This window comes from Pyrgilauda ruficollis, unplaced genomic scaffold, assembly GCF_017590135.1.
Source record: "Pyrgilauda ruficollis isolate IOZ18807 unplaced genomic scaffold, ASM1759013v1 scaffold49, whole genome shotgun sequence".
Lineage (NCBI taxonomy): Eukaryota > Metazoa > Chordata > Aves > Passeriformes > Passeridae > Pyrgilauda > Pyrgilauda ruficollis.
The window spans coordinates 1,163,212-1,189,244 of record NW_024526488.1 but is presented as its reverse complement, the minus strand read 5'-3'; the positions used below and the strand labels follow the sequence as shown (position 1 = coordinate 1,189,244).

Genomic DNA, 26,033 nt, shown 5'->3' with positions numbered 1-26,033 from the left:
TGGTAGGCAGTGAGAGCTTAGGGTAGCACTGTTTTTCATTCCCATGTATGTCATCTGTCTAGGTATTGTATTCAGTAATGAGTTTAGATACTACTTGCATATTCTGGTTAGGGACAAAAGAGAATTCTTCATTTGATGAAGATGTAAGGATGATGGTATGAGGAGAAAAATGGAATCACAGGCTGTACTACTTAGCAGTATTACATTGCTGGGATGCAGTGACCTTCAGCAGTATTCACTTTCCTTATTCCAGACAGGGGTAAAGTATGTTCAGGCTCTGCCTATTCCAGTGTTTTCCAGTATTTCCCAGAAATTGTGGAGGACACCGTGGTGTGCTTGTCATTCAGAGAAGCTGGAGGAATGGGGTGACAGGGACTTTATGAAATTCAATGAGGACAAACATGAAGTATTGCATATAGGAAGGAATAATCCCTTGCAACCACAGGGAGCAGCTGTGCTGAGAGGACATGGGGGTCGTGGCAGAGAGCAATCTGAGTGTGGGCCAGCAGCATCCTGGGCTGTATCAACAGGAGCATGGCCAGGAGATGGGGATTACCCCCTCTACTCTGCACAAGCCAGACTGTATTTATACACTAGTCCAGTTCTGGGCTTCCCAATACCTAAAGATCATGGATAAACCAGAGTTCAGCAGATGACCACCATGATGTCTGGGGGTTGGAGCACTTGCTCTGTGAAGAGGGGCTGAGGAAACTGAACTTGCCAACCAGGAGAAAATAAGGCTTTGAGGCAACTTAGAAGGAGGCCTCTACCTTGCTGGTACCTACAGAGAGTTTACAAAGGAAATAGGATCAGGATCCTTGTCATGGAGTATGGTGGGTGACAAAAGACAGCAGACACAAAGTGAAATGAGAACGGCTCCGTTTTTAGAAGAGATCTTCCTCCCTGTGAGGACAGCCAGGCTCTAGGCCAGTTGCCTGGAGAGATTGTAGTTTCCATCCTTGGAGGTCTTTAAGGATGAAATAACCTAGTCGGAGTTCATGGATAAGCCCACTTTGAGCAGGAGGTCCCTTCCCACACCACTTTGTGACACAATGAACCCATAACATAATCCAGCAGTCTTTATATATGCAAGTCCTAGTAGTAGCCCTCTTTCAAGCAGTAGTCCATAGTCTGTAGCTTTATTAATTACTCTGTGAGCAAGGTTACAGAGTTTCTGCTGTAGTGCGGAAATACATTTTCCATGGCTGTGTGTTGGCTGAGTATGCACCAGGAAACCAAGGCTCAACTCAGTGGCAGCTGAAATTCCTTTTCACTGCAACTCTCTTGTGGAAAGAGAGACTGTTTGGTGACATTTTCTATCCATTTGCTCGTAGACAACCTGTGCACTTTTCCATTAACTCCACTAATTTATTTATGAAGCCATTATGAAGAAAAAACCCCTAGACGTTTCCTCTTCTAATGTTTATTCTGTTAGGCCAAGTAGCCAAGCTCTTTCAGACTGCACTTAGGTTGGGATGCTCTTCATACACTTTCAACAGAGCTCTCCGCAGCGAGACTACAATGGGGGGGGGGGGGGGGACGACTAGAATGAGCCTAAGCATCCAAACTCAGTCTTTTGCAGCGTTTGTGGTATTTCTCTGCCCGAGCTGGAAGCGTTCAGCTGCTACAGGCGCGTTAGTGCGGGCGGGAGCGCAGTGACGAGCCCGAGGGGCTGCGGGCCGCTCCCTCCCTCAGCGCACGTTTCCCGCCCAGCCGCGGGGGTGGAGGGAGGGCGGCACGGGCGGAGCGAGCCCCGCCGCTCCCCGCCCCTCGCCGCCGGCGGGCTCGGGCCGGCCCTTCCCTGCTCTCCCCTCCCCTGGCAGCTGCGAGCGCTGGCAGCATCGCGGGTGGTGTCTCGTCCGCGCCCAGCCGGCGGGAGTCGAGGGACGCTGTTCGTCTGTACGCGCTGCACGGCCCCGACATGTTCCAGCTCCTGCGGGGTTTCCTTCTGCCGGCGGCCGCCTGCGACGGGAACAGGGATGGCGAGTCCCGGTACGCCAACCTCTTCCGAAAGCTGGACCTCAACGAAGACGGGAGGGTGGACATTGCCGAGCTCCAGACGGGCCTCCGGGCCATGGGCATCCCTCTGGGGAAGGAGGCGGAGGAGGTAAGCGCGGGCCCGCGGGCGCTGCCGGGCGGGCGCTGCCGGCCCCCGCGGCCGTGGGGAGCACAGGGCGAGGCGGGCCCGGCCGCTGTGCCCGAGGGACGGGGCGCGGCCCGGCCGCGGCTGCAGCGCCCGGGAGCCGTGTCCGGCGGCGTGGGGCCGCTCCTTGGGGGAGGCGGCCTCGGGCCTGGCGTTTTCCCTCCCCGGGCCGCAGTTCCAGCGGCAGGGGCCGTGTTGTACGGGCACGCCCCGGGTTGTAGGCGAAGGGTCCCGAGCGCGTACAGCTGTCGGCGGTTCCTCTGCCAAGTGGGTTTACTCATCGTGTGTGGACTTTTGACATCCTTTGACTTCTTGTTGAGTGATTTTCGGTACATTCCTCTTCCAATACGATAAAGGATGGTAATTTACAGCTTTTGTCCGCTGCTCCACCCATGCATAATCTAGATCAGAGTAAATTAGGGTTTGCTTTGGGCAGCAGGTAGTGCAAACCTGCATAGCCGTAGGTTGTAATTTCAGAACTAGTTATTTAAGCTAAACACATAGACATGGAAGTTATTATTCTTGACATGGACTGTTGTCAGATATCGAGGTCCTTTATTAGAAAATGCACACTTGTAACAGTGGCCATCAAACCGTGAAACCGACAGTGCTGAAACTCTTGGTGATGTGGCTTCTGCAGTGATCAGTTGGACTATTACATTCCTTTGTCCCTTGTATCAATGCTGTGACCTCCGAAGTCAGTAAAACTTAAGTCATCAAGCATTCCAGTGTGATGCTGATTTACACTAGCAGGTCTGACCTGTTACCTGGAAGAGAAACTTCTCTTTCCTAATTATTTTCAGTAATCCCCAGGGATCAGCATAGAAAATAATTTAATACACAATTCTGTGGGCACAAGTGTTTGTGTGGTAAGTCAGGTGTGCTGACAAGACACACATAGGTTTATTTATGCTGAGCAGGTACACGTGAGAAGTGTGGGGGAAGCTACTATTGTAACAATTCTGCTTGTTTCAGTTTAAAGAATGATTCTCTGGCATTCCACTGCTGTGCCTGTACTAGCTGTTGCATACTTTCTGAAGGAGGTGCAGGAAAAGGAACTTAAATTTCAATTCCATTGTTAAAAGGTGTCTTGGGTCAATAATTCAGTGACCTTATGCTGATTGTGTGACAGTTTTTCCCTGTGGTCTGGTTATTTTGTCTCTGTTTTGCTCCTTCTGTTATATTTAATTCTCTGTCTCCTATACTTAAGAGAAAAGTATCCAACAGGCCTCTTGAGATGAATGGTGTTTATTCAAGAGTATAAATGAAAGCACACTTTCACTTCAGTGTTGCTGCTGGTCAAAATCATCTTTACAATAGGCACCTTTTGTGTTCTTAGGTTTTTGTAATTAAAAGAGGGAGAGGTTGGCCTTTTTGGTTATCCATGAGAGTTGTCAGTGTTCGGAGCATGCTAGCTGTAAACTCCAGTCACACATTTATACACACATTGTTGTAAACCTGTTGTACCAGTTTGATTGTAACAATTTGGGGGTTTTACTTATATTGAACAATGGGGAAACAGGTGACCAGCTAATATTCTGGTGTTTAACAAAGGTGGTCTTCCCATATAATTCACTGAAAGCCCTGGTGTGCTGCTGAATATTTGAGCAACTTAGAATTGAAGTTCCAAGTTCTTTCTCAAAATCAGTGATCTTCATTAATAGTGCAATAGGTGTCAGATGATTCTCAGTTGCTTCAGGATAAACTGAAAGAGATAGCCATGAAACAGACATAATCTAGACATACCTGGATGTAACAGAGAGCAGGAAGTGCTGCCTTAGTTGTTAAAGACACACCGAGTAAACAATATAAGCCATGAGTCACCTTCTCATTTGGGAGGAGTGGGAGAATTATTGGAGTGCAGGGAAACTTCCGTGTGCTCACAGAAGCTGAGCTAACTGTGGTGGGCAGAGTTGGAACCAGACACTAGAGTAGTGCCTTTCCTTTTTGTGGCTAATCTGCTTCCTGTACTTTCTTGCAGCTCCATACTGCTTTCTCCCACTTCAGGCTCTAAAGTGGTGTTCAATTAATTTTTCTTACTGCTTGGTAAAAAGATATTTTAATAATGAAGTCAGATATTGAATCATCATATTTGGAGAGGCAGAAGTAGTCTTATAATTACTAATAACCAATGAGTAAGGAATTGAGATGTAAAAATGTTATACGATGGGGCAAAGTGTTTTCTTCTGAACTGCTCAGCCCTGCCAGCACAGTGGCACCATGGCGTGGGCAGAGCTTGGCATGTCCTAGAGCAGGGTCAGTTTTGGTGCCTCATGGGTGCATCAGAGACTCAAGCCTCATTATGTTGATGCTGATCTGTGTTAGGTTTTCAAAAATCTCTTGCAAGGCTGACTTCCAACACATAGAATGAAATCCATATACCTGGGAGTGTTGGCCATTGTCCTGAGCTCCACAGCTGCTTTCTGGCTAACCTGTGGAAAAGAGACTCTTTGAGTGTTCCTGGGTTTCACTGCAAAGCCAGTTGGTTGATCCAAAGTTGTACCACCTTCACAGTATGGTGTTTGTGCTGCTAGTACTGTTTTACCCTTTTGTCTTTAAGTGCAGTTCCTCTCTAGAAGGAATATGCATGTTTTTAGAAGAGTAATAGACTACAGGTATGCACCTTCCATCAGCTGTGAACCTTGTGGTAAGCTTTGGAGGTGGCTTGCATGCCCCTCTAAGGAAGAATCATTTTTCCCCCATAGCTCAACCTGACAGAACCTCCTGACTATGTTCTGCTTGACCTGCCTTTTGGCAGTATCTGACAGACAAAAGTAAATGACTGGAAAATCTGGAACACGTGCTGCTTATATTGTAGGATATACAATACCTGCCAGGAATGGGTTACTTTGCAAAGCTTTGCAGAAGATTCCTGACATAATGTATCCTTATCTATGAAGGAGGAATTTAGGGTGGTAACTATCAAATGTTGCTTTACAGGCAATATTAACAGCTATTGTACAGTGACTTTGATAAGCAGGGACACAAAATAGATGCTGGGATCAAATCACACATGATCTCATGCTGTGTCTTCAGAATGCCGTGAGTCTTGTAGGCGGGAGCACCATAAATGGTGTGAGTGGTTGGATGAAGTACTATTTTTGTTCATCCTTTCCTTCTGCTGCAATCAGTCCTTACAGTAAATCCGTAGGAGGTGAACCCCATATTTCAAGCTTCAGTTTAGGATAGGAACAGCCAAGTATTCAAATTCAGGTGCTATTTATACATTGAGTTCTGGACTAAGAGTAGGAAGATGTTACTGAAATGAATAACTATATTCTGGAACCAGCCTAATGATCTTATTTGGACTAACTCTCTTAACATTTTGATATAAGCCTTTGGCTACATTAAAGCTCTTTGGATAAAGAAACAGCGTGAAGAGGCCCCTCTGTGTGGTGGACACAGGGCCTAGTGAGACTAAATTCACAACAATCACACTCTTATCTGTTTAGAGTAATTGACTGTTTCTGAAAATTTGAGTCCAATCACATCTAAAAGTACTCAGAACACTTGAAGTATGTTTCTGCATTTAAACTACAGGAAATTCAGAATTCTGCCAAGTGAGGCAGGCTCCTGTGCTGTGTTCCACTGCTGTGTCTCAGCATGGGGATGGCTGACAATGGCCCAGGTGTGTATTGTTTCCTTCTGTGCTTTTCTCTGGCCTCTAAAACCTGCAGCTAGATAGTGCTTCAGAGCCTGAGCTTTCCTGAGCAGTTCTTAGTCCAGAAAGCACACACTTGTTTAGTGACTGAGCTAAATGTGTCCTTAAATATTTCTCAACTGCTTTATTAAGATTTTTGCACTTATTTTAATTTTGGTAACTTCCCCTATATGCAAAATTAGAAGGGTAGTAGACCAAGGTAACTGAAGCCTCCTTAATCATGTTGTAGCTAGGCTAGAAACAGAAGAAACAGTGATTACTTTGGTAACTTGGAGGAAGATACATGGGTATCTTGTATCACACTGTACCTACTCTTAGAATGATTCATACCTGATATGCAGATCCACAGTCTTAAAAGCTTCAGTCCTTCCCTGTCTCTGTGTCATTCTTTATATGAATTGAAGCTTTCTCTCACCTTATGAGTCTGCCCAAAACCTGGTACTATTGAGTTAGAGTAGTCTGGCATCTTCAACTTTTTATCAAAACAGATGTCATGTCATGTGATTGTAGAAAACTGGAACCATTTAGTTCCTTTAAACTTCCCTTGTCTGGTCATAATAGATGTGATGATTATGACTGGTTATGGGGACTTAACTGTGAAATACCACAAATATCTTCAGTAATGTGTTCAATTAGTAAATTGGAAATTGAATGTATTCAATTTGCTTCACTTCCATTGTAAGCAAACATGTCAATCATTATTTCATTTCTATGTGTACAGCTTCAGAAGCTTATAACTGATACGTGCTGTAGTCTCCAAGTCTCCATATGAAAGAGCAAGATGAATCTTAAATTTGTTTTCATAACACTTTAAACATCCAAGGAGATAAAATGAATTATTTTTTAATACTAACTTGATAGGTTTTTTTCTTGAACAGTGACAAGGTACAGTGAATGATTAATTCTTCCTCCTGTTGCTGCAAAGTGCAAGAATGCCAAGAATTCCCAAATATGGGAAGCCTCACCTCTGAGACCTCCCTTAACTGCTGTGTTGAAATGCTTTGCTAAATCCCTGTCTTGAGACAGCAGTGTGTCCCAGGTGAACAAACAAGGGAAACTGTTAAATCTTTGAAATTACTATGGCTGGGATGCCTCAGTAGCAGAGTTGTCCTATTTAATGGGAAAACTCAGTCTACCAAGTATGCTCAAAGTCAAAAATACTAGTGTAACTTGCAAAGAATGCTGAATGAAAGTTCAAGGGATAGTTTGCATCTTCCATGTATGCTGTTTCAGATTCTTGAAATTTAATTCATAGCTATGAGTTGAGAGAGTTTATCCAGGTCCTGAAGGAGCAGCCTCTGCAAGGCATTTTGGGAGAGCATACTCACACTTGCATCTTGTCCTTTTTTGTCTCGTTTTCTAGAGATTCTGTTAGCTGAAATGGACCAGGGAGATCTCTGCCCGTGCTGACCTGTAGCAGGGAAGAGCGGTGCTTAGGACAGGGAACAGGAAGGGGAAGCTCTGCAGCTGATAGCAACATCTGCGCTGTCAAGGGTGCAAGTCTGCTGTACTGGGGTGGGGGCTCCTAATGTCTGTAGCAGGTTAAAGAGCCTGCTTGGACACTGTTTACATGTCAGTAGTATCCTTTGGGAGGCAAGAGAGCAAAAATGAATGCTGAATTTGGGCAAGTTGGGAGGCCTTTAGAGGCAGTGCGAATTCCGGTTTTACCCAGTGTTATGCTGGATTTCTGCATGTGAAGTGTCAGTCGAGCTCGTGTGTTATGGGGCTCACTGGGCTGTAATGCTGTGTGAACACATCCTCAGGCCCTGTCTCTTTATGCTGGATTTCTCTCCCAAATGATGTAGTTTGACAAGGCTGACTTTAAGAATCTTTGCTAGAGATTTTTGGGTTATCGTAGTCTGCATAAATTTGTGTAGTCTTAGCAGATATAAATAGGAAAAAGACTGTTGTCTGCTATGTGTCCAGTAAAGGGAGAAGTGCTGTGTATACTTCAGCTGAATTTGGCATCCAGTAATATTGCACCTGAATAACTTAAAACTGTGGACTGCAGAGCTATGTGAATGGTTAAAAAGTACTTAAGAGGAAAAGAATTGAAAAAGGGGAGAAAACAATGTCATGATTGGTTTTATGTATATAGTAACTCTGATTTTAAAAGCAAATGTGAAATTTCCTTTAAAAGCAAATGTGAATGTCTAAAGACATGATGATGTTCTTACTGTGGTGCTGGAGTTCTTTGTATGCAGCATTTGTATCTGTGCCCTTTGGAACTCTGGCTGCAGACTGCAGAACACATAATTGCTGCTTGCACCAGTGATGTATCTTGAAGTGCTGTTTTATGCTTGTGTCTTGTAGATAGCGTGATAGGAAGCAAATAACTTCTTGATGAATCACTTCCTATTAAATATTCTTTACATTATATTAATTAGCTGAAATTACAAGCTAATTAATTAATTGGTAATCCTTTGTACTCAGCAGCCCCACCTTCTATGCACAGTTCAGTTTTGTAAACAGAATGTGAAGACATGCACAATACACAAATAATACTAAATACTAAATAATATAAAAATTAGACTGTGAATTTGAAAGAAAAGTCTACATAAAAACATCAAGATATCTAGTGTATTGCATTCATTGTCTTTACGTTGTAACCATGAATGTGTTAAAGTTCATAACTTTGGCATAGAGCAATCTAATAATTCATCAGGACACTTACAGAGAAGGGTAGGGAGTTTTTGATGTGTATATAAAGCCTGTCTGTAATTCTTTTTTTTTTTTTCAGCAGACCTGCTGACTAACTTACATTTCCACACCAAATACAGAGGTCTTCTGATGGAGTAGGAATTCAACACTGCAACATGATTTATATAATGGAGAAGTTTTTTTTAAAATACCTTCAGTGTTTCAGTCTGCTTGTGGCCTCTTGTGTTAGTTGTGCAGGACTTGGAAAGCAGCTGTATTAACAAAATATGCAACAGAAAAAGAACAAAAATAGTAGAATTATGAAGAAAAGAAAAGAGGAAGAAAGAGGTGACAGTATCATGACCAAATAGGTCAGCACAGGAGCATTTTAGTCGGTTTGTGTGAAGGCTTGTAGCATTAAAAAGAAAGATCACAGAATCATAGCATTGTTTGGATTGGTAATGATTTTTAAAAGGTCTTGTAGTCCAATTCCCCTGCAATATAGCAAGGTTGCTATATCAGGTTGCTCAGAACCCCACCCAGCCTCACCTCAGATATTCCCAGGGGTGGAGCATCCTGGGCAACCTGTGCCAGTGTTTTACCACCCTCATTGTAAAAAACTTCTTCCTTATATGTAATCTAAATCAACACTCCTTACATTTAAAACCATTCTCCATGTCCTATTGCTACAGGTCCTGCTAAAATATTTGTCTCTTTTATAAGCCCCTTTAAGTACCAACAGGCTGCAGTGAGGTCTCCCTGGAGCCTTCTCATCCTCAGTCTGAAAAACTCCAGCCTTTCCTCACAAGCATCTCACAGGAGAGGTGCTCCTGCTCTCTGATCATCTTTGGGGCCTCCTCAGGCCCCGCTGCACCAGGTCTGTGTCTTTCCTGTGCTGAGGAGCCCAGAGCTGGATACACTACTCCAGGTGGGGTCTCATGAAGGCAGAGTAGAGGAATGGAAGCTCCCTTGAGCTGCTGGTCATGCTTCTTTTTCTGCAGCCCATGTCATCATCCAAACTGTGTTCCTACATCTGTCAGCAATTAACAATTCTTTATGTGGTCACCATTTCATTTTACCCAGTGAATTATCCTTACTGCTTGTGATTACAGTTTTTAGACAATGAGAAAAAAATGGTGTGCCTTGAAAAATGAACATTTGGATCTGAGCCTTTGTGAAGGTGAGGTGATCCCACAGTAAGGCAGTAACAAGAAATGGCAGGTTTGATGTGGCAGGCATGCCAAACATTGTTTCCCAGGGCTTGTAAGTGAGTGTTGGCACCTTGGTTCCTGCTCTATTGTAAGCATGCCTATTTTAAAATGCATCCAGTGCTCCTCCATCTGAGAAGCTGGTGACCCAGGCACTGGGAGAGTGACAAGTGGCTGTAATTATACAAAATCTGGTGGTATATTAAATTTAGAAGAGCAGAGTTGGATTCAGTGTTGAACTGAAGTGGGGAGTGATTGACTGATGGAGTAGTTTGTGTGTGGAGGCTGTGGAATCTCCTTTCTTGACGATGTCCAAGACTCAGTTGGATGTGGTCCCACACAACCTAATCTAATTAGATCTAATTAGACATGCTTTCAGCTGGGGTTGAGTTCAATGGACTCCAGAGGTTCCTTCCAACTTGAATTACTATTTGATGCGGTGAAGGGGCAGTTTGTACCAAGGACTTAGTGTGCCAGGCTCCCCACAGAATCCAGAGGTGTCTTCCTGCTGGCTATGCCCATGGGGTATGGAACCCCCCCAGGAGGAAGTTTCTGCCTGCCAAGTAGAAGACAAGCTTCTTTCGATGTTCCTGTTCCACAAACTTGCAAATTACTGATTTTAATCTGAAACCTTAACACCCACATAATTAGTTCACCTCACAGACAGCAAGAGGCTTTTGTTTGCATGAGCTTTTAGATTTGTACTGAGAGAAAAACACATGTGCCATATGTTTTTGTTCCCTGTCATTTCTGTCCTGCTTCGCTGAGAGTGGCTGAGACTGACTTGAAGTCTGGAAAATAACTGTCAAAACAAAAGTAGGAAATGGAGAGTACGTTTGTGCTTACCATTTTCTCATTGTTGCAATATGGATTCCATTTCTTTTGCAGATGAACTGAAAAGTGTCCCCCTTCACATACAGAAATTACCAGCTCTCTAAAGTAACATGGAGTTTCTGTTTTCTTTGGCTCACAGTGGAGGTTCTCATCCTCAGCAGTGGAGGTTCTACTATAATTATAATTTAGTTCAAGTTTTGTCCTCACAGATATGTGACACAGAAAACCACTTTCCTTGTTCTGCATTTTGGTTTGTGTAGTTCAGCTAGCAATAGGGAACAGTAACAATTGTTGTGGAGTAGAACTCACACAAAGTGATTACAAGTGTCACATAAGTCACCTCTTCTCAGGAAGGCGTGGGAGCCCAGCAGGACACTCAGACCCTGCAGCATGAGGTGCCATGAGTGGAGTAATTGACTTGATTTTTACTGTGCACAACTTGCTGTATTATGGAAGGTAAATAAGTTGCTCATTTCACTGGTGTACCACGTCAGTTTGCTCCATTTCATTGAGAAATCCTTGATAATCTTATAAATTTTGGTTTTTTGAGATGAAACTTTGAAGTACATTACTTTTTGTAAAGGGATAGGGAAGATGAAGGAGGCAACATAAATTGTTTAGATGCCCTCAGTCTTTTTCAGACTCCTGCAACAAATACAGCAATATTCTGCTTCCTCTGTGTTTAGTTTCTGTAGCCTAGAACTTGTTGGACTTTGGTCTTTAGAGTCCTCTACTAATTAAAGAGGAGTAAACAAAATTAAAACCAGATTTTGCAGATTAGTACAGCCATTCAAATCTTGTGGAGTGTTTCTTTATTCAGAAACTACAGTTGCGCAAGGCAGTCTGCTGAATAGAAGATACGTTGAAGAATTTTTGGTGTTTGAAATTCGGAAGAATTTCAGCTGCAGAAAAGAAGGGCACCGGTGAATTTTCCAAGGAGCAGGAGCATATGCAGCTGACTGTGCTTGTGAATGAGCAGCTGCTGGATTTTTGCAATTCCCTTCACTGTGCACAAAAGCCCGGTGCTCTGCTGCTTCATTCTTGGCCTTCTGTGATCTGCACAGGACTGAAGCTGAGCGAGGCTGTTCTCATGTGCTGCTTTTCAGCATTTCTGCTACATGTAGGCTGCTACATGTAGGTGCTGGGAAGCTGCAGTTGGTGAGGAGATCGTGCTGTCAGCTCGGTCTCCTGTCTGCTACTGAGTGCTCCCCCCTAGGATTTTGCACATTGAGGGAACCCACAGGGACCAATGTCCAAAGGAGGGGATAAGACACAATTTTCCCTTAAATCTTGTGTTCTGGAGCAGGGTTCTGGGCTGGTTTCCCTGCAGCAGCACGAGGAGCGATGGCAGCGGCTGTGGCCCTGCTGTGGCCTTGGCTCTCCGTGCCCAGAGCTGCCCTTGCTGGGGTGTAAAACCCAAGCTCCTAAACCCTGCAGAGCTTCCCTGGGCTTTGCCTTGAGCACAAGGCTTAGCAGTTACAGGCTGCTGCTTGCAGGGCTGCTCTAATTGCCCTTCTCTAACAAGTAAGTTTTCACACATGGAGATGGTGAAGTTTCCTGGCCCTTTGTTGGTGGAGAAGTGTCTGCCTGGGCTGTGTTTGAGACTTGTTTCCTGCAGTCCTGGCAATTGCATACCATGCATTCAATGCATAGTTAATTGTACATGAAGTGTTTCTATCTGCAGGACAGTTCCTAGGAAGCACACACCAGGAAGGAAGATAAGTGTGTTTGTGTTTGTTTAAAAATGTAGTCAGGGCTTCAGTTTGGAGCAGAAAGCTGTGTTCTCTCAAACGCTGAGGGCTGCAAGTACCAGTGGAGCAAGATCTTTGTCGTTTTTGGTCAGCATTTAAAATTGCTGTTTGTATTTTTTGTCTTCATCATTTGTAATTAATAGACTATTTATTAAGATGATAGCGCAAGGTTCTGCTTATTTTATTGACAGATTTCATATACAGGAAACTCACAGGCTTAAGCTTGTTCTCTCTCAGGTTGTTCTCTCTCAGGTTTTTCTCTTGTCCCCCATGTCTTCCTCCACAAATTATTTAATACCTGTAGGTATAACTTGCCAGTGCTGGCAAGAAACCTTAAAATTTCTGCACAGAAAAGTTATGTAAATAATAAATAATGCTTTCTTAAATATATATTTACTGCCAAGTGTTTTCTCTCTTTATGCAAATATTGAGTGTGTTAAATTTTGAAAACAAAATGATGCTTTGTGACCTGCTGTAATTTGGACAAATAAAATATTCATTTTTCTCTCAATAGAAAATTTTTAAAGCTGGGGATACTAACCAGGATGGACAGCTGGATTTTGAAGAATTTATGCAGTATCTTAAAGAACATGAGAAAAAGATGAAACTGGCATTTAAGAGCCTGGACAAAAACAATGATGGTATACCTTGATTTATTTTATTTGTTCAAACATCATCTGAAGAAACTGCATTAAAAGTAGTGTAACCTATATTTGTCTGACTGGAAAAAAAATTGTGAATATGGAGTCCTTCTTTTCCTTAACATGACCATAATTAAAGTTTGCTACAGATAAAAAAAAAATAGTCTTTATTCTTTCTATTTTTTCCAAATACACTGAACTGGTGCTTCTTGTTCCCCAAATGGAGAAACTGTGAGAAAATTTCTGACTATTTCTAGCTATTAAAGATAAACCAGTTTTTAACTAACTGTATATTTGCATCTTATTTGCTTCATCCTTGTAGTAGACAATCAAAACACATTGTCTGTGCTAAGCTGATTTTTAGATCATCTTTGCTATTATTCAGCTGTTGCAATGAGCTCCAAGATGCTAAGTTTATTAAGATGCACATTTTAAATACGTATCATCTTTGTTTTAATGTTTCAAGGAAAAATTGAAGCCTCAGAAGTTGTCCAGTCCCTCAAGATATTGGGTATAGACATTTCAGAAAAACAGGCAGAAAAGATCCTGCAAAGGTCAGGAATTATTATTTTTTGAAGCAGCTTAATCTTCCTTGTATTGTTAATTTCTATATTTTTCTGTTTCAGAAAGGGGGTAAATGGGATTATGACTTTGAAAGGTGTTGGTAGTTACTATTGGAGCATCTGGTTCTGGGAGGAGATGTTACTTTATTTCTCTGTAAATATTGTTGATTGAAAGAAGCACTGTATTAAGTTTTTAAATGGAATAGGACAGATGCACTTGGATAAGAGAAGCATAGTATTGAAAGGCCATGGCAATTCAGCCTTGAAGTCACTATATGGAATTTACAGTCAGTTTGGGATTTACAGTTGTTATTTGAAGAAGCGTGCAGCACAACAGTTATTGATGTGATAACATAAATTTTAAAAAAAGGGTGGGGGGAGGGGGAAGAAAAGGCAGAAAACCAGAACAAAACTCCACCATTACTATTTCCTTATATAGTTTTGTTCAAATTCTTTACAGTATTGATGCTGATGGGACAATGACAGTAGACTGGAATGAGTGGAGAGATCATTTTATGTTTAATCCAGCTACAGACATCGAAGAAATAATTCGATACTGGAAACATTCCACTGTAAGTTCAACTTCCCTTTTAACCTAGTGCATCTCTTAAGTTCATCTCTGATGTGTTAATTTGTGATATTGAGTATAACAGCTTCACACTTCTTATATTTCAAGCATATCTCTATTGTTTGGTTTTCCTTTTCACTTCATGCTCTCCCATTTACAAGCAGGATTGTGTTAGATGAGTTCCTTCTGAACGAACAACGTCATCTAAACTTTGCAAATAATTATCAGCAATTCTAAGGACAGAATCTTTTTCCTCTTTTGGAGATATTTCACAGAAAAATAATAACCACAATATTAAACATTTTTCTTCGCACATTACAGTACGATTTGATTTGTTGAAACAACTTATATAGACATTTTAACTGTTTCTTATGTTGAAATTTGTATTTACAGTTATATAGTATCGTTATAATTATCATACAATCTCTGGTTTCTTGACAGGTGATTTTCTGTGCACATTGTGCTCTTTTGTGCCATATAATTTAATTTAAGCATACAGAATATACAGCAATAGTTTATCCATTGTGCAGACAAATTTTTTAAATTTTTACTGTGTGGAGCTGTTAACACCTTAGTTACTGATTTTTAAGAACAATGATAAAGTAAGTAAACCAACAGTAATCCTGTTTGCTAAATATCCTTCCTGTAGATTATTGGAGGAAATAAAGTAAGGTTGGATGCCTTTGAATACAGTGAGTCCATTTATATCTCCAGGGATTAGTCAGCATTTCCATAATAAAAACCATTTTATGAGATCTGAGAGCTTTGAGTGTTTGACACTGTACAAGCTCAGCTCAGGAATGCTTGCCAAAAGGCAGTTAGCTCCCTGTTTGCTGAGGAGAGCACTTGAAGCACTGCTATGAGATCAAATAGTCCTGGTCCCAGCTTACTTAGTGGAAAAAAACTTGGCTTTAATAAAATGCTCCTTAATGTTATTAAACAAAAGATCTGTATTTTTTGTTTTTTATTATGGAATGTCATTAGTTGCCCCCAAGGAACAACTGAGGGAGTCTCCTGTGATCTTAGTGTTGCAGTCAGCTGATGACCCAGTTATCACAGCAGGCAAAATCCAGCAACACAGCTGGTCTTTGAGATAAGAGCAGATGTGAAACCTCCCAGCCTGGCTGGCATTTACAGACAGCTCTTACAATTCTGTTTTTATAATATAATTGCTACCAGACCCTTCCAAGCAGATAGCTACATTGGCATAGAATTATTATGATAGCTGTGGCCTTTCTGTTATAAATGCCCTCAAATTTATCACGTTTATAAATTTATTTATTTATTTCCTTAGTTGTGTTTAGGTCTTGGTATACACAAGGTTTAAACCCTGACAGATACACATATTATCTCTTAGAACACTGAATTTATGTTTTGAGAGTTTTGATTGATTGTTTGATGTTTCCATAGTTGAGCAACTGATGACACCTCACTTTGAAACCTCAAATGCAAGAAAGATGAAAGGATTTTGCAATTAATCTCTTCTGTGTTCAATATCCAGAATAGGTGGTGCTTATCCTTTTTGTTCAGTGGCTATATTTGCACTCTGCATTCTGCAATTTTTGTCCCGAATGACCAGGACAGTATTCTGTCTACTGACAGAGAGAGAATGCAGCATAAATTAGGGATATAATGTCTACAATTAAAATCAATGGTAGTTCAAAAGTTTATCAGTTAACACTTTCTAGTCAGTACTTATCAGTTATTAATATATTTTTGCTCTTTTTATAAATTTAATTTATGTGTAATAGCAGATTTGCGTTATCTACAGTATACTTTTTCTCATGTAGGATGATTATAGGTTACACTTAAGAGCAAAAGTGATGTGAGATTTCATAGTGTTCTGTCTTGGTTTTATAATTAAAATCTGTATTAATGTTGTTATTTGGTTAAATCCAATGGCAGTACAAAAGTGCCCCCCTTAGTGAAATGTCAAGCTCTTACAGCTGAAAAAAGTAATTAAATGTGTCTTTGAGTGTAACTGATGATAAGAAAATCTATAAGGCATCTGTCAAACTATTCATTTGGTAGGATAATACACAGCAGTCACTGGAAATAGAATTTTCTGTTATATCAGCTGTTAAAACCCTGCTTTGAAATGTTGGGGAGTGTGGGAGAAGGAGACATCCCACATGTGTGAATAAATTACCGTGAGAGAAATCTCTTGTTAGCAACCTTAGGAGATTACCAAAGTAATCCCACAAGACTGTCTGGTGAAAGGTTAGCTGCAACATATAAGCATTTGAAGGACTGCTGATCATGACAGAATGTCTTTGCTTGGACCATACTCAAGGAGGAAATTTGTAGTAATTTTTAATGATGATGGTTCAGTCTTTGAAATGGTGGGTCTGTGGTGTTATTGCTCAATATCTATGCAGAAGTCACTTAAAGTTGCTTTTCAGTGAATAGCAATGTATAGCAAGTTAATTATGGAATGCAAATTAGAGATATTTTTTATTTGTAACTAGCACTTTATTTGCACATTCTTAGGTAGTATACTAATTTGGAATTAGAACTGTGGATAAAACTGAGGTGATGGAATGAGATAGTTACTTGCGCATCTTTGCTTTGGATTCATAAAGGTATTGGATATAGGAGATAGTTTGACTGTTCCAGATGAGTTCACAGAGGAAGAGAAGAAGACTGGGCAGTGGTGGAAGCAGCTGCTGGCAGGAGGAGTGGCTGGTGCTGTCTCTCGAACAGGTACAGCACCCTTAGATCGCCTTAAAGTCATGATGCAGGTAGGTGCAATGTTCAAGAATTTCTTGGTTTCCAGTGCATCACTTCAGTTTCTAGAGATCTGCTAGGAAAAAATGGGGGGCCAAGGTCGGTGTTTAAATTGCAGAGGTCTGGCTATGTTTTGACAATTCCATTTTTTGTGTTTATAAAAATGCTCTTTTATAGATGTGTGAAAAAATGTAAGAAAATGTTACAGTACTTGTGCTGCTAAAATTAGATTTTTTTCAATAGTGCACATAGTTTTGCCAGTTGATATATTTAATCAATTTAATACTGATGAGTTTTATAATCTAATCAGAGCCATGTTCTGTACTGTGACTTTGGTTTTGGTTTTTTTTAGGTTCATGGTTCAAAGTCAAACAAAATGAATATAGCCAGCGGTTTTAAGCAAATGTTGAAAGAAGGTGGTGTCCGATCCCTTTGGAGGGGAAATGGTGTAAATGTTGTGAAAATAGCTCCTGAAACAGCTATTAAGTTCTGGGCTTATGAACAGGTAGGATGATAAATCAATAATGAAAATAATGCTAACTAAAGTCCTAAATCACTCTCACTGTTCCTTACTGGCACTGTTGTATTATATAGGATTGTTGTCGTCTTGTCCCCTTGTCCCATATTGTCCCCATGTTGGGGATTTTGTCATAGTAATTTGAGTGACTTTCAGATTTAAAATAGTCTATAGAATACTTACTATTAGGCAGATTTAACTGTTGCATTATAAACAGTGCACATGAATTATATCTGTTACATGTTTTAAACTGTAAAACGTATGTTTTACATGCATGGCTTTGTGTGGAGTACTGCACTCATATCTAGATTGTTGCTGCAAAGTGACAGCAGGCAACAACTTGGCACACTATGCTAGCTGAACTTACAGGGGATTCATTTGAAGTCAAATATCACAGTGCTATGTATGATGCCCTCATCCTGGATTTCAGAGTTATATTTACCTCTGAATCAGCTTTAAGCATCATGTTAAGGCCTAATCCTCCTTTGGAAAATGAACTCCCATTCTGGTGTATTTAAATGAGCTTTATTTTTGCTCTGTGAGGCATACTAGTGACTCAAGTAAGACCAAATGAGCACACTGCACATCTCTGTAGAAGGAGGAGATAAAAACAACAAAATACCAAATAAATTTGGGGATGTTGAAAGACTGAACAGCAGATTTTGGTGCCACAGAACAACTTTGGGCACGTTATTCTTTTACTCATGGAATGACACAGTGTGTACAGTACTTAAATGCTTCTGTGTCATTGAATGTGTGCTTCTGTGAAAACTTCCATTCTTTGATTAGACAACTGGATCTGCAAGGGAATTTGGTCCCTTTGTTTTCTGGAATTCTTAATATAGGTACTCTTGAGTTGGCTGTTTGCAGAACACTGATGATATTATGGGTGACTGAGGTATTTAATCTAAGAATCCTTGCAGGCTGGAATGTTTTTTATTGTGTTCTGGAGAATCTTTTTGGGTTAGCAAATGTGACTGTAAATGCATGAAAAACTAAGAACAGGCACGTTCTTTTGCTCTTATGTTCTTATGCTTGAAAAGACATTTTGTACTGTACTCTTACCTTTTATAATAACTGTTACCACTCCTAAACAAACCATGTGTTTGTGTTTTAACTATGCAGTATAAGAAGATACTCACTAGGGATGATGGAAAGTTAGGCACTGTTGAAAGATTTGTATCTGGTTCTTTGGCTGGAGCAACAGCACAAACTTCTATTTATCCCATGGAGGTAAGAGAATCTGCTTCTATTGGAGCCTGCAAAATGTTTGGTTTGTTTCCTAAATAAACCCCATTTTGCTCTTGAAAAGATTGTAGAAATTCCTCTCTTATCTGGTACCCTGATTTTTTTTACTTTGGACTTCCTTTCAGACTTTCAGTGCTAGGCATTTCAGAATATACTAAGTTCTAACTGATTCTTGTAATGTTTTGCTTTATAATATTTTTAAAAACAGTATTTAAATAAAACCTAGTGCAGGAAGAAAGATCATCCAAGAGCAATTAAAATTCAATATGTATTCAAGCATTTTGTAAATTGGTCATAAATCTTTTTCCTGCTATATGTAAGCAAGGAATAGTGTTGTCTGGACAAAACTGAAGTTCTGTTGTGTTAGGATGGGAAGCTGGGTCTGATAAGGAGAACAGTGTGGGGGAAGGATGTAACAGCTGCAGCTCAGGCTGGGTGGATTGGCTCCTCTTTCCCTGTAGCACATACCTGTAGGTGGTACTACACACTGCAATTTAACTAGTGTTAATGTAATAACTGTTCCAGTGTAACTGTAACACACCATTTCACAGAAACAGCTTGTATTTTCTTTACTGCTGGTTCCCCAGAAGGTTTATCACTTGTGTAGAACCTTGTTGGAATAGATGTTGGGGCTGGGACTTAACTAATACAAACATCAAGTTTGGTAGAAATGGCAAATGTAATCTAAATAGCTTTTTCATTGGTTGGGGATTTCAGTAGGAATGGAACAGTTTTCATTGCTGAAGTAATAATGATCTCTTTAAAGAGCATCCTTGCTGTTCCAGAGGGTGAATCCCAGCTGAGCTGAGTAAAGAGATGGGTTAAATTAGGGAAGAACTGAAACATGATGCAGATTGTCTGGATTACACTGATCAGTGGAGACAAGGGAACTGTTCTACAGTATCTTCTGGTCTTCCTCACAGAGATATGGTACTGTCCTGGAAGTGTTTTTAGGATGTTTCTAAGTAAGAGAGAAAAGCCAAGTGCCAGGAAATTCCTCAGGAAGATGCAGTCTTTTGAGGCTTTAAAGTAGACCAAATTGTTGCTCAGGAAACTTCCTCTGTGGTTTCTTTTGGATGCTGTTACTAATTTCTTTGTTCTAAGATGCAGTACAGACTTGCTTGCATTATTAATCAGGTGCTGGGTTTCAGTAGTGAGACACAATTATTCCTTGTATTCCTCAATTACCTCTCGAAGTGTCACACTTTTTGAAATATTATTTTCTTAATAGGCTTTAGTGTTCCCAGATCAGCAGTATCATCTGCTAGCATGTTAGTACTCTCACTGGAGCCTTAGCTAATACTTCTATTGAATATTGCCTACACTGTTGCCTTCAAGTTCATCAAATAACTGCCTGTTTTGATCAATAAAATAAAGCTAAAATGCAATTTTAAAAGGCTAAGAATTTGTAAGCTAGTGTATAGTAATGTGTGGTGCTCTGAACTAAGGACAGAACTTGAAGAAGCCTGCTGGTAACAATGCCTTACCAGTAATCAAAGGAGATTTGCAGCACCAAAGTGCAAAACGGTTCTAGAGAATTCAATAAACAGAAATATACTGTGTATCTAACTAGATTAATAAATAGGTATGTAATTAAGACTGGTATTTTTTTTCCTTGTAGGTTTTAAAGACCAGATTGGCTGTGGGTAAAACAGGGCAATATTCTGGGATGTTTGACTGTGCTAAGAAGATTTTAAAAAGAGAAGGTCCAAAAGCCTTCTACAAAGGCTATATTCCTAATATTCTGGGTATAATTCCTTATGCTGGCATTGACCTTGCTGTTTATGAGGTGAGTTTAAATCAGTGAATGCATGTAGCTGTCATTAATTAATTTACAAAAAGCATCAATATTTTTAGAATGTTTGTGCTATTGTACTATTACAGCTGGTTCAATTTTAAAAAGACAAGTGAGACTTTCCACTAACGTTACGAGACCTCAGTGTTTCTGTTTGCCCCTCTTGAGGAGCACCTGGGCAGATGGGCCCTTCCATGCAAGAGTGCCAAGCAGGAAATGTGCAATGAGAGGATTATACAGACCTTGGCAGTACCACAAGCTTTCATAGTAACCTAACCCTGTTAGACTGGAACATACCCATTTTATAGCAAATATATGCCTTTAAAAGGATAGTCACATTATGATATTATGTTTATACATTTTTTTGCCAGTTGTTAGGTTTATGAGTGGATTATATTAACCTGAATTCCTTCTGTGTCTGTGCATGTTACCAGAATTCTTTCTGGCTGACACAGCTTTTCTGAGGAGCTTGAAACATTGCTGTCTTTCCTTTCCAGAGAAACTGGCACCTATTTCACCCACCAGCAATGCTGAAAGTCTTTTATCTATCTTAGATAATATGTGTTGCTTCAAAGTGTCTTAAATAACTCAGACACACAGACTTAATTTTTTTCTAGTCTAGACAAATCTTTTTTTGACACTGCATTAGCCATCACCAGAACTGTTTGAACAAACATTTTCAAAGCTGTATGGAATTTCTTTTCTACAGTTTGCATCCTTGTTTCTGCATTGGATGATGTGCACAGATGTGTGAGCTTTCCTTGCACTCTGTGGGGTGCTGGGTTGTTTCCCACCTCCTCTCCCCAAAGTATTACAGGTGCATGGGCCACTTCCTGCTGCTGGATCTTTTAAGGATTTCTCTTCTAGGTACTAACTGTTGTAGTCTGGTGGAAGTCCTTCCCTGTGTGCTAAGGTGTTTACCTGTGCACTTCAAGCATGTAGTGAAATTGGTCCAGTGAAATTGGTGCTTTTCAGGATTGAGCCCTTAGGATTTGTTATGAATAAAGAAGCACTTGTTTAACTTTTTGAATGCAGATCTCTTGTCTTACTGTTTAATTTTGTACCTTGGCAGCTCTTAAAGAGTACGTGGCTAGAGCACTACGCATCGAGCTCTGCGAACCCAGGTGTTTTTGTGCTCTTGGGCTGTGGCACCGTTTCCAGCACGTGTGGGCAGTTAGCCAGTTACCCTCTGGCTCTCATCAGAACACGCATGCAGGCTCAAGGTGAGTCTTCTTTCCTGAAAATGCTTCTATGTGGTCACATGAAAATTGCATCATGTGGGATAGCTCTAGCAGAGACATAGGAATAAAAAAAAAAAAAAAAAAAACAAATTGGAAAAACTAAGGATGTATCTGGAAAATTCTTTTTAATGTTGGTCTCTTCTCCCTCTTACCCCCAACACTGTTGTTCTTCATACTCAATTTAAAAAGTAACATCTCAAGAACTGGTGTTTTATGTATTCTGAGAGCCACGTGCCATACAAGACTACCAGACACAGCCCCTGTCACAGTGTGGAAGCACTCCTCTAAACTTTACAATGTTTTCTGAATTTTAGAGATTAAATGACAGGGCTTGAATTGTCCTGTGAGGGTAGACAGCAATGTTTGCTCTGTAGGGCATTTCATTAGGATAGTTTCATAGCTGAGATTTTTGTCTGATAGGTTTCTGCATAGACTTAAGGATGGGAGCCTAGATTTCCAAGGTACATAGGTGGATCATGCTTTCCACTGGGATTAAGACACATGGATATCTCAAATGTCTGGGATTAAAAGATCTCTTTTCAGTGGACCTGAGATAGTAGGCTCATGATCCAAGTGTTTGAGACTTGCTCAAGATTTTGAATCTTACCAGAACTGTTTTATAACACATTATCTTTTTGTTCTAGCCTCAGTGGAAGGAGCTCCACAGCTAAGCATGGTTGGTCTCTTTCAAAGGATTGTTGCTACAGAGGGACTCCGAGGACTTTATAGGGGCATAGCCCCTAATTTTATGAAAGTGCTTCCAGCTGTCAGCATCAGCTATGTTGTCTATGAAAAAATGAAACAGAATTTGGGAATAGCATGAAATGAAGGAAAAAGGTGAGATGCTTCTAATGCTGTTGGAAATACGAGAACAATGTTTTCTCAAGTAATCTGCTCTCACAATTAGAGACAGATCTTTATAGAGAGATGCTGCGATTTCCACATTTGCCCTTAAGTGGGAAGAAACTTTCTTAAATTTTAGTTCACCATTTTTAAACAGATACCTATATTGCACTTTAAAATGTCACTGAGTTGAAAAAAAAATCAAGAAACTGTCTTTAAATCAGCAGTATGTTTTTATTTTTAGGAAATCATGCATATTTTACTCATTGGGGTTTTTGTAATTTGTCCTTTCTAAATGTGTATTTGTCTTGGATGAAACCAAAGGTAGGAGAAGTTTATGCTGCCTTGATACTGAATATATGAAAGTGACTTTGTGTTTTGTCATGCTGCCTACACTCAAGCAATTCACAGGCGACATTCTGCATGCCTAGAAGTGAGCACTTTTGTTATTTTGGAAGACTTAACGTTAAGTTCATAAGAAATTGCGTCTTGGATACACACAATAATGGAATAACACATTAAAATATAGCCCACCACCTTTGTCTTCAGGCAAACCTTTTTTATTTTTCATTATTTAAAGAGCCTGAGAAACTGCTGTTCTGCAGTATCGGAATACCTCAATGGATTTACACGGTATTTTTGTAGTACAATCAGCAATTTTGATAACTTGCTTCACTGGACCTGCTTTTCATTGCACTTGTAAATGTCAGCACCATTAACCATGGCAAAATTTGGGTTACAGCTGCTGCATGTTTTATAGGATCATAATACAAAGGAACAGAAAAGGCTTGGATGTTAGATCCATTCCAAACTAGTGCAAGTTGCTATTTAAAAACAGGATGGAGGATCCAGTATGAAGCTGGTGGTAATTGTGGTACAGCCAATGGCAGAGCTGTCCATAGCTCTGGGAACAGGAATGCTTGTCATTTTGGACTCTCCATTCTTTCCCTTATTCAGAGGGCTACATCCACTCTGTGCTTTTAGCCAGTAGAGGATTGCATTATTATGTAAGGGATTTTTACAGTTTTGTCATGCGAGATCAGTCTTCCCTGCACATCGGCTGTGGGTGTGAAATTGGGATAATAAAATACTGAAGTGTTTCGTCCAGGTGACCAAGTGGCAGTGCTGACCTCAGGTGCCCATCAGATTGGTGTTAATGTAGCATGCAAAGCATGCATGCCGACCTGCTAGTGCTTGAGAAACAGCTCCTCCTCAAAAAACAAAGCAGCCCTTCCTCCATGCACAACATTAGGTGTTTCCATGTACAAGTCCTTCCAAAGTGACTTCCCTTTTTATTTTTTTTTTTTTGTGTGTGTGGAGGGGCACACAGTTGCCTTCAGGCCTGAACACTGAAATAGATTAACAATTGTTAGCTGATTCATTTGTTTAGGCTTTTTCTGCTTTCTGTAATGTGTATTGTCTTAATCTTGGTAAATTCGAGATTATACTTACCTTGACCTTCTAAAAGCAACTGCTCTTAGACCACTTGCTGAAATTGGATTATTGAAGGAAGAACTTTATTCTGTTACGGTCATTAAGGGTCTTCTTTTTAATTATTTCCTTTTTCTGGGTGGGCATGAGGGCTGCATGGGTTTTTTTGGTTTTTTGTTTGTGTTTTTTTAAGCAGAAAAATAAGCAAGCAAGCAAAAATAACTACCTGAATCTCCCATATGCTTTGGGCCATATTTTTCAGACAGCAATCACATGTAAATTTGTGTTCAGCGCTTCCATGGCTGGTGTTTATTCTCCATAAACTGATACACAGCAATTCCGTAAAATCTGTATTATAAAATTTTTTTATCACATTTCAGAAAATGGCAGCTCTAGCTGTATTTTGGCCTTCCCTTTAGGGAAACGTTGGACTTTGCACTTTAAAAAAAAAAAAAAAAAAAAGTCATTCTATCCAAATCATTTTTATGTATAATGCCTTTCTGATCTGAGTTTTCCTTGGTTTTGCCAATATCTTTGTACCTTTGTGGGATTTGTGAGATCCCTGGTAATTTTGTTTGACTGTGACCAATAAGCAAATGTATTGTGTGTGTGATGTAAAGATGACTTCAGCATTTCTATCTTCCAGACTTGTTCCATTTTGTTCATAGTGTGCAAGTGCCGTTACGAGTATTGAAATCATGGTAACATTTTCAAATGTTGAGAAGATGAGCTGTTTCAGATTTGATTTTTTCATTATGTGCCTTGATGATGACTGTGCTCAATTGTGTATTCTTTGTCTCTTAAATGTATGTTTACCTTTCTAGCTCTATAAAACTACCAGTTTCTAATAAATCTTGGATTCCTTATCTGACTGGAGTGTGCTGATATGTTTTTTTCAAGGTCTGATAGACAACACTTCTTTATTGCACCATATGCATAATACTCAACGTAAAAAATGAAGGCAATTGATCTAAAAGTAGGTTTCAGACTAGACTATTCTTTGCTGTTACACTGATACTTGAAAACAGTTGCAGATAAGTCAATTGTCATCCTGTTTACAGCTGTCTCATTGCTTAATGGAAGACCACATGTTGAATATTTTTGCTTTACATTGAACAGTATTAGCCAATAATTTGCTTCTGTGTACGTTGCGTGACAGAACTCTTCAGAATCAGGGACAAACATACTGCTGATCTTGCTTTGTTGTTAATCTTAGTTGTTAGTCAGAGGATCACTATAAAATCTTTTCAAGGTAATTGACTTAATTTACTCTGCATGTGTGGTATGACTATGATGCTAAAACCTTGTTAGCAGCTAGCTTTGACAACTCCTTTTGAGGTTTTCACACCAATCCTTCAAATGTTAAAGATAATTGTAAACAAATTAGGGGAAGCTTTTCTTGTCTCTGCTGCAAATAAAGTTCTTGTAACATAAGATTTAGAAGTTTTATTTTAAGTAATGGAAGAGGTAGATGCACAGTGTATGATTCCTGACTAAGTGAACAATTTGATCTTCAATTTGACTTGAGGCAAGAATGCTTTTAATTGCAAATGCTCTGCAAGAAGAGCCCAGAAGGGAAAGGGAAAGATTATTTTCTTTTCCCTTCAAGATGTATGTGGAGTGTGACAGCTATTCAGTACCATTAACACTAGAAAACACTGCAGAAATGGCATGAAATCTAAAATAGTGCTGCCAGCATGTGTCTTTCCCTCTTTCTTGTGGTGGCTTCCTGGCAGGGTGTGCCTGCTGCAGCAGGGGCATTCCTTACAGTGGCACCAGCCAGGACCAAGCTGCCTGGCACAACTGCCCATGGAAAGGTGAACACTGTGTGCTGAAAGCCCCTTGGCAGCTTTCCCTTCTGCTGAAGGATGCCTGGTGCCCAGCAGTCCCAGGTGTGGGCCTGCCTGGTGCCCGGATTAGCCTTCAGAGGCCCGGGCTGAGGTGACTTCTGTCCTTTCCTGCCTCGCTTCACAGCTCTGAGCCGGTACAGGCAGGATGCATTGGCAGCTTTCTCTTTGTGACTTTCTGATTTTAAACGGTTGGATAAGGTGTACAGCAAGAAGTGTGTTGCAGTAAGTGGTATTGCCATGTATATTTATATAAAATATGAAGGATGTCTCAACCTGCAGGCTATTTGCTGTGCAAGGAAATGTGGTTTTTAAATGCTTCCCCTTCTGATGTCAGAGTTGTCTTGGGAATGGCTTTTAGGACTCGAATTAAAA

The 26,033-nt window shown here is 40.3% G+C and overlaps 1 protein-coding gene across 3 annotated transcripts; it reads left to right on the top strand.

Annotated features, from left to right (window-relative positions):
• Nucleotides 1-1,549: 1,549 nt before the first annotated feature.
• On the top strand, nucleotides 1,550-24,682 carry SLC25A24 (solute carrier family 25 member 24). 3 transcript variants are annotated; one of them, XM_041479590.1, is made up of 12 exons: nucleotides 2,003-2,107; nucleotides 5,684-5,771; nucleotides 8,548-10,942; nucleotides 12,752-12,878; nucleotides 13,345-13,432; nucleotides 13,902-14,013; nucleotides 16,592-16,750; nucleotides 17,089-17,241; nucleotides 18,379-18,486; nucleotides 20,123-20,290; nucleotides 21,369-21,519; nucleotides 22,182-24,682. In XM_041479590.1, the coding sequence occupies exons 4-12, from the start codon at nucleotides 12,809-12,811 to the stop codon at nucleotides 22,358-22,360; spliced, it is 1,188 nt and encodes a 395-aa protein (XP_041335524.1). In that variant the 5' UTR covers nucleotides 2,003-2,107; nucleotides 5,684-5,771; nucleotides 8,548-10,942; nucleotides 12,752-12,808; the 3' UTR covers nucleotides 22,361-24,682. The 3 variants fall into 3 exon arrangements, with proteins under 3 accessions (XP_041335523.1, XP_041335525.1, XP_041335524.1); XM_041479591.1 differs by lacking the exon at nucleotides 5,684-5,771 and having other exon boundaries at nucleotides 1,969-2,107; nucleotides 8,545-10,942; XM_041479589.1 differs by lacking the exons at nucleotides 5,684-5,771; nucleotides 8,548-10,942 and having other exon boundaries at nucleotides 1,550-2,107.
• The last annotated feature ends 1,351 nt before the right edge of the window (nucleotides 24,683-26,033 follow it).

Bases quoted from the DNA above. Each gene is read 5' to 3' on its own strand.
- SLC25A24 (XM_041479589.1), top strand. From the start codon at position 1,922: ATGTTCCAGCTCCTGCGGGGTTTCCTTCTGCCGGCGGCCGCCTGCGAC. The intron at 14,014-16,591 runs GTAAGTTCAACT...GGATTCATAAAG, and splicing joins GATACTGGAAACATTCCACT to GTATTGGATATAGGAGATAG. The intron at 16,751-17,088 runs GTAGGTGCAATG...GGTTTTTTTTAG, and splicing joins GCCTTAAAGTCATGATGCAG to GTTCATGGTTCAAAGTCAAA.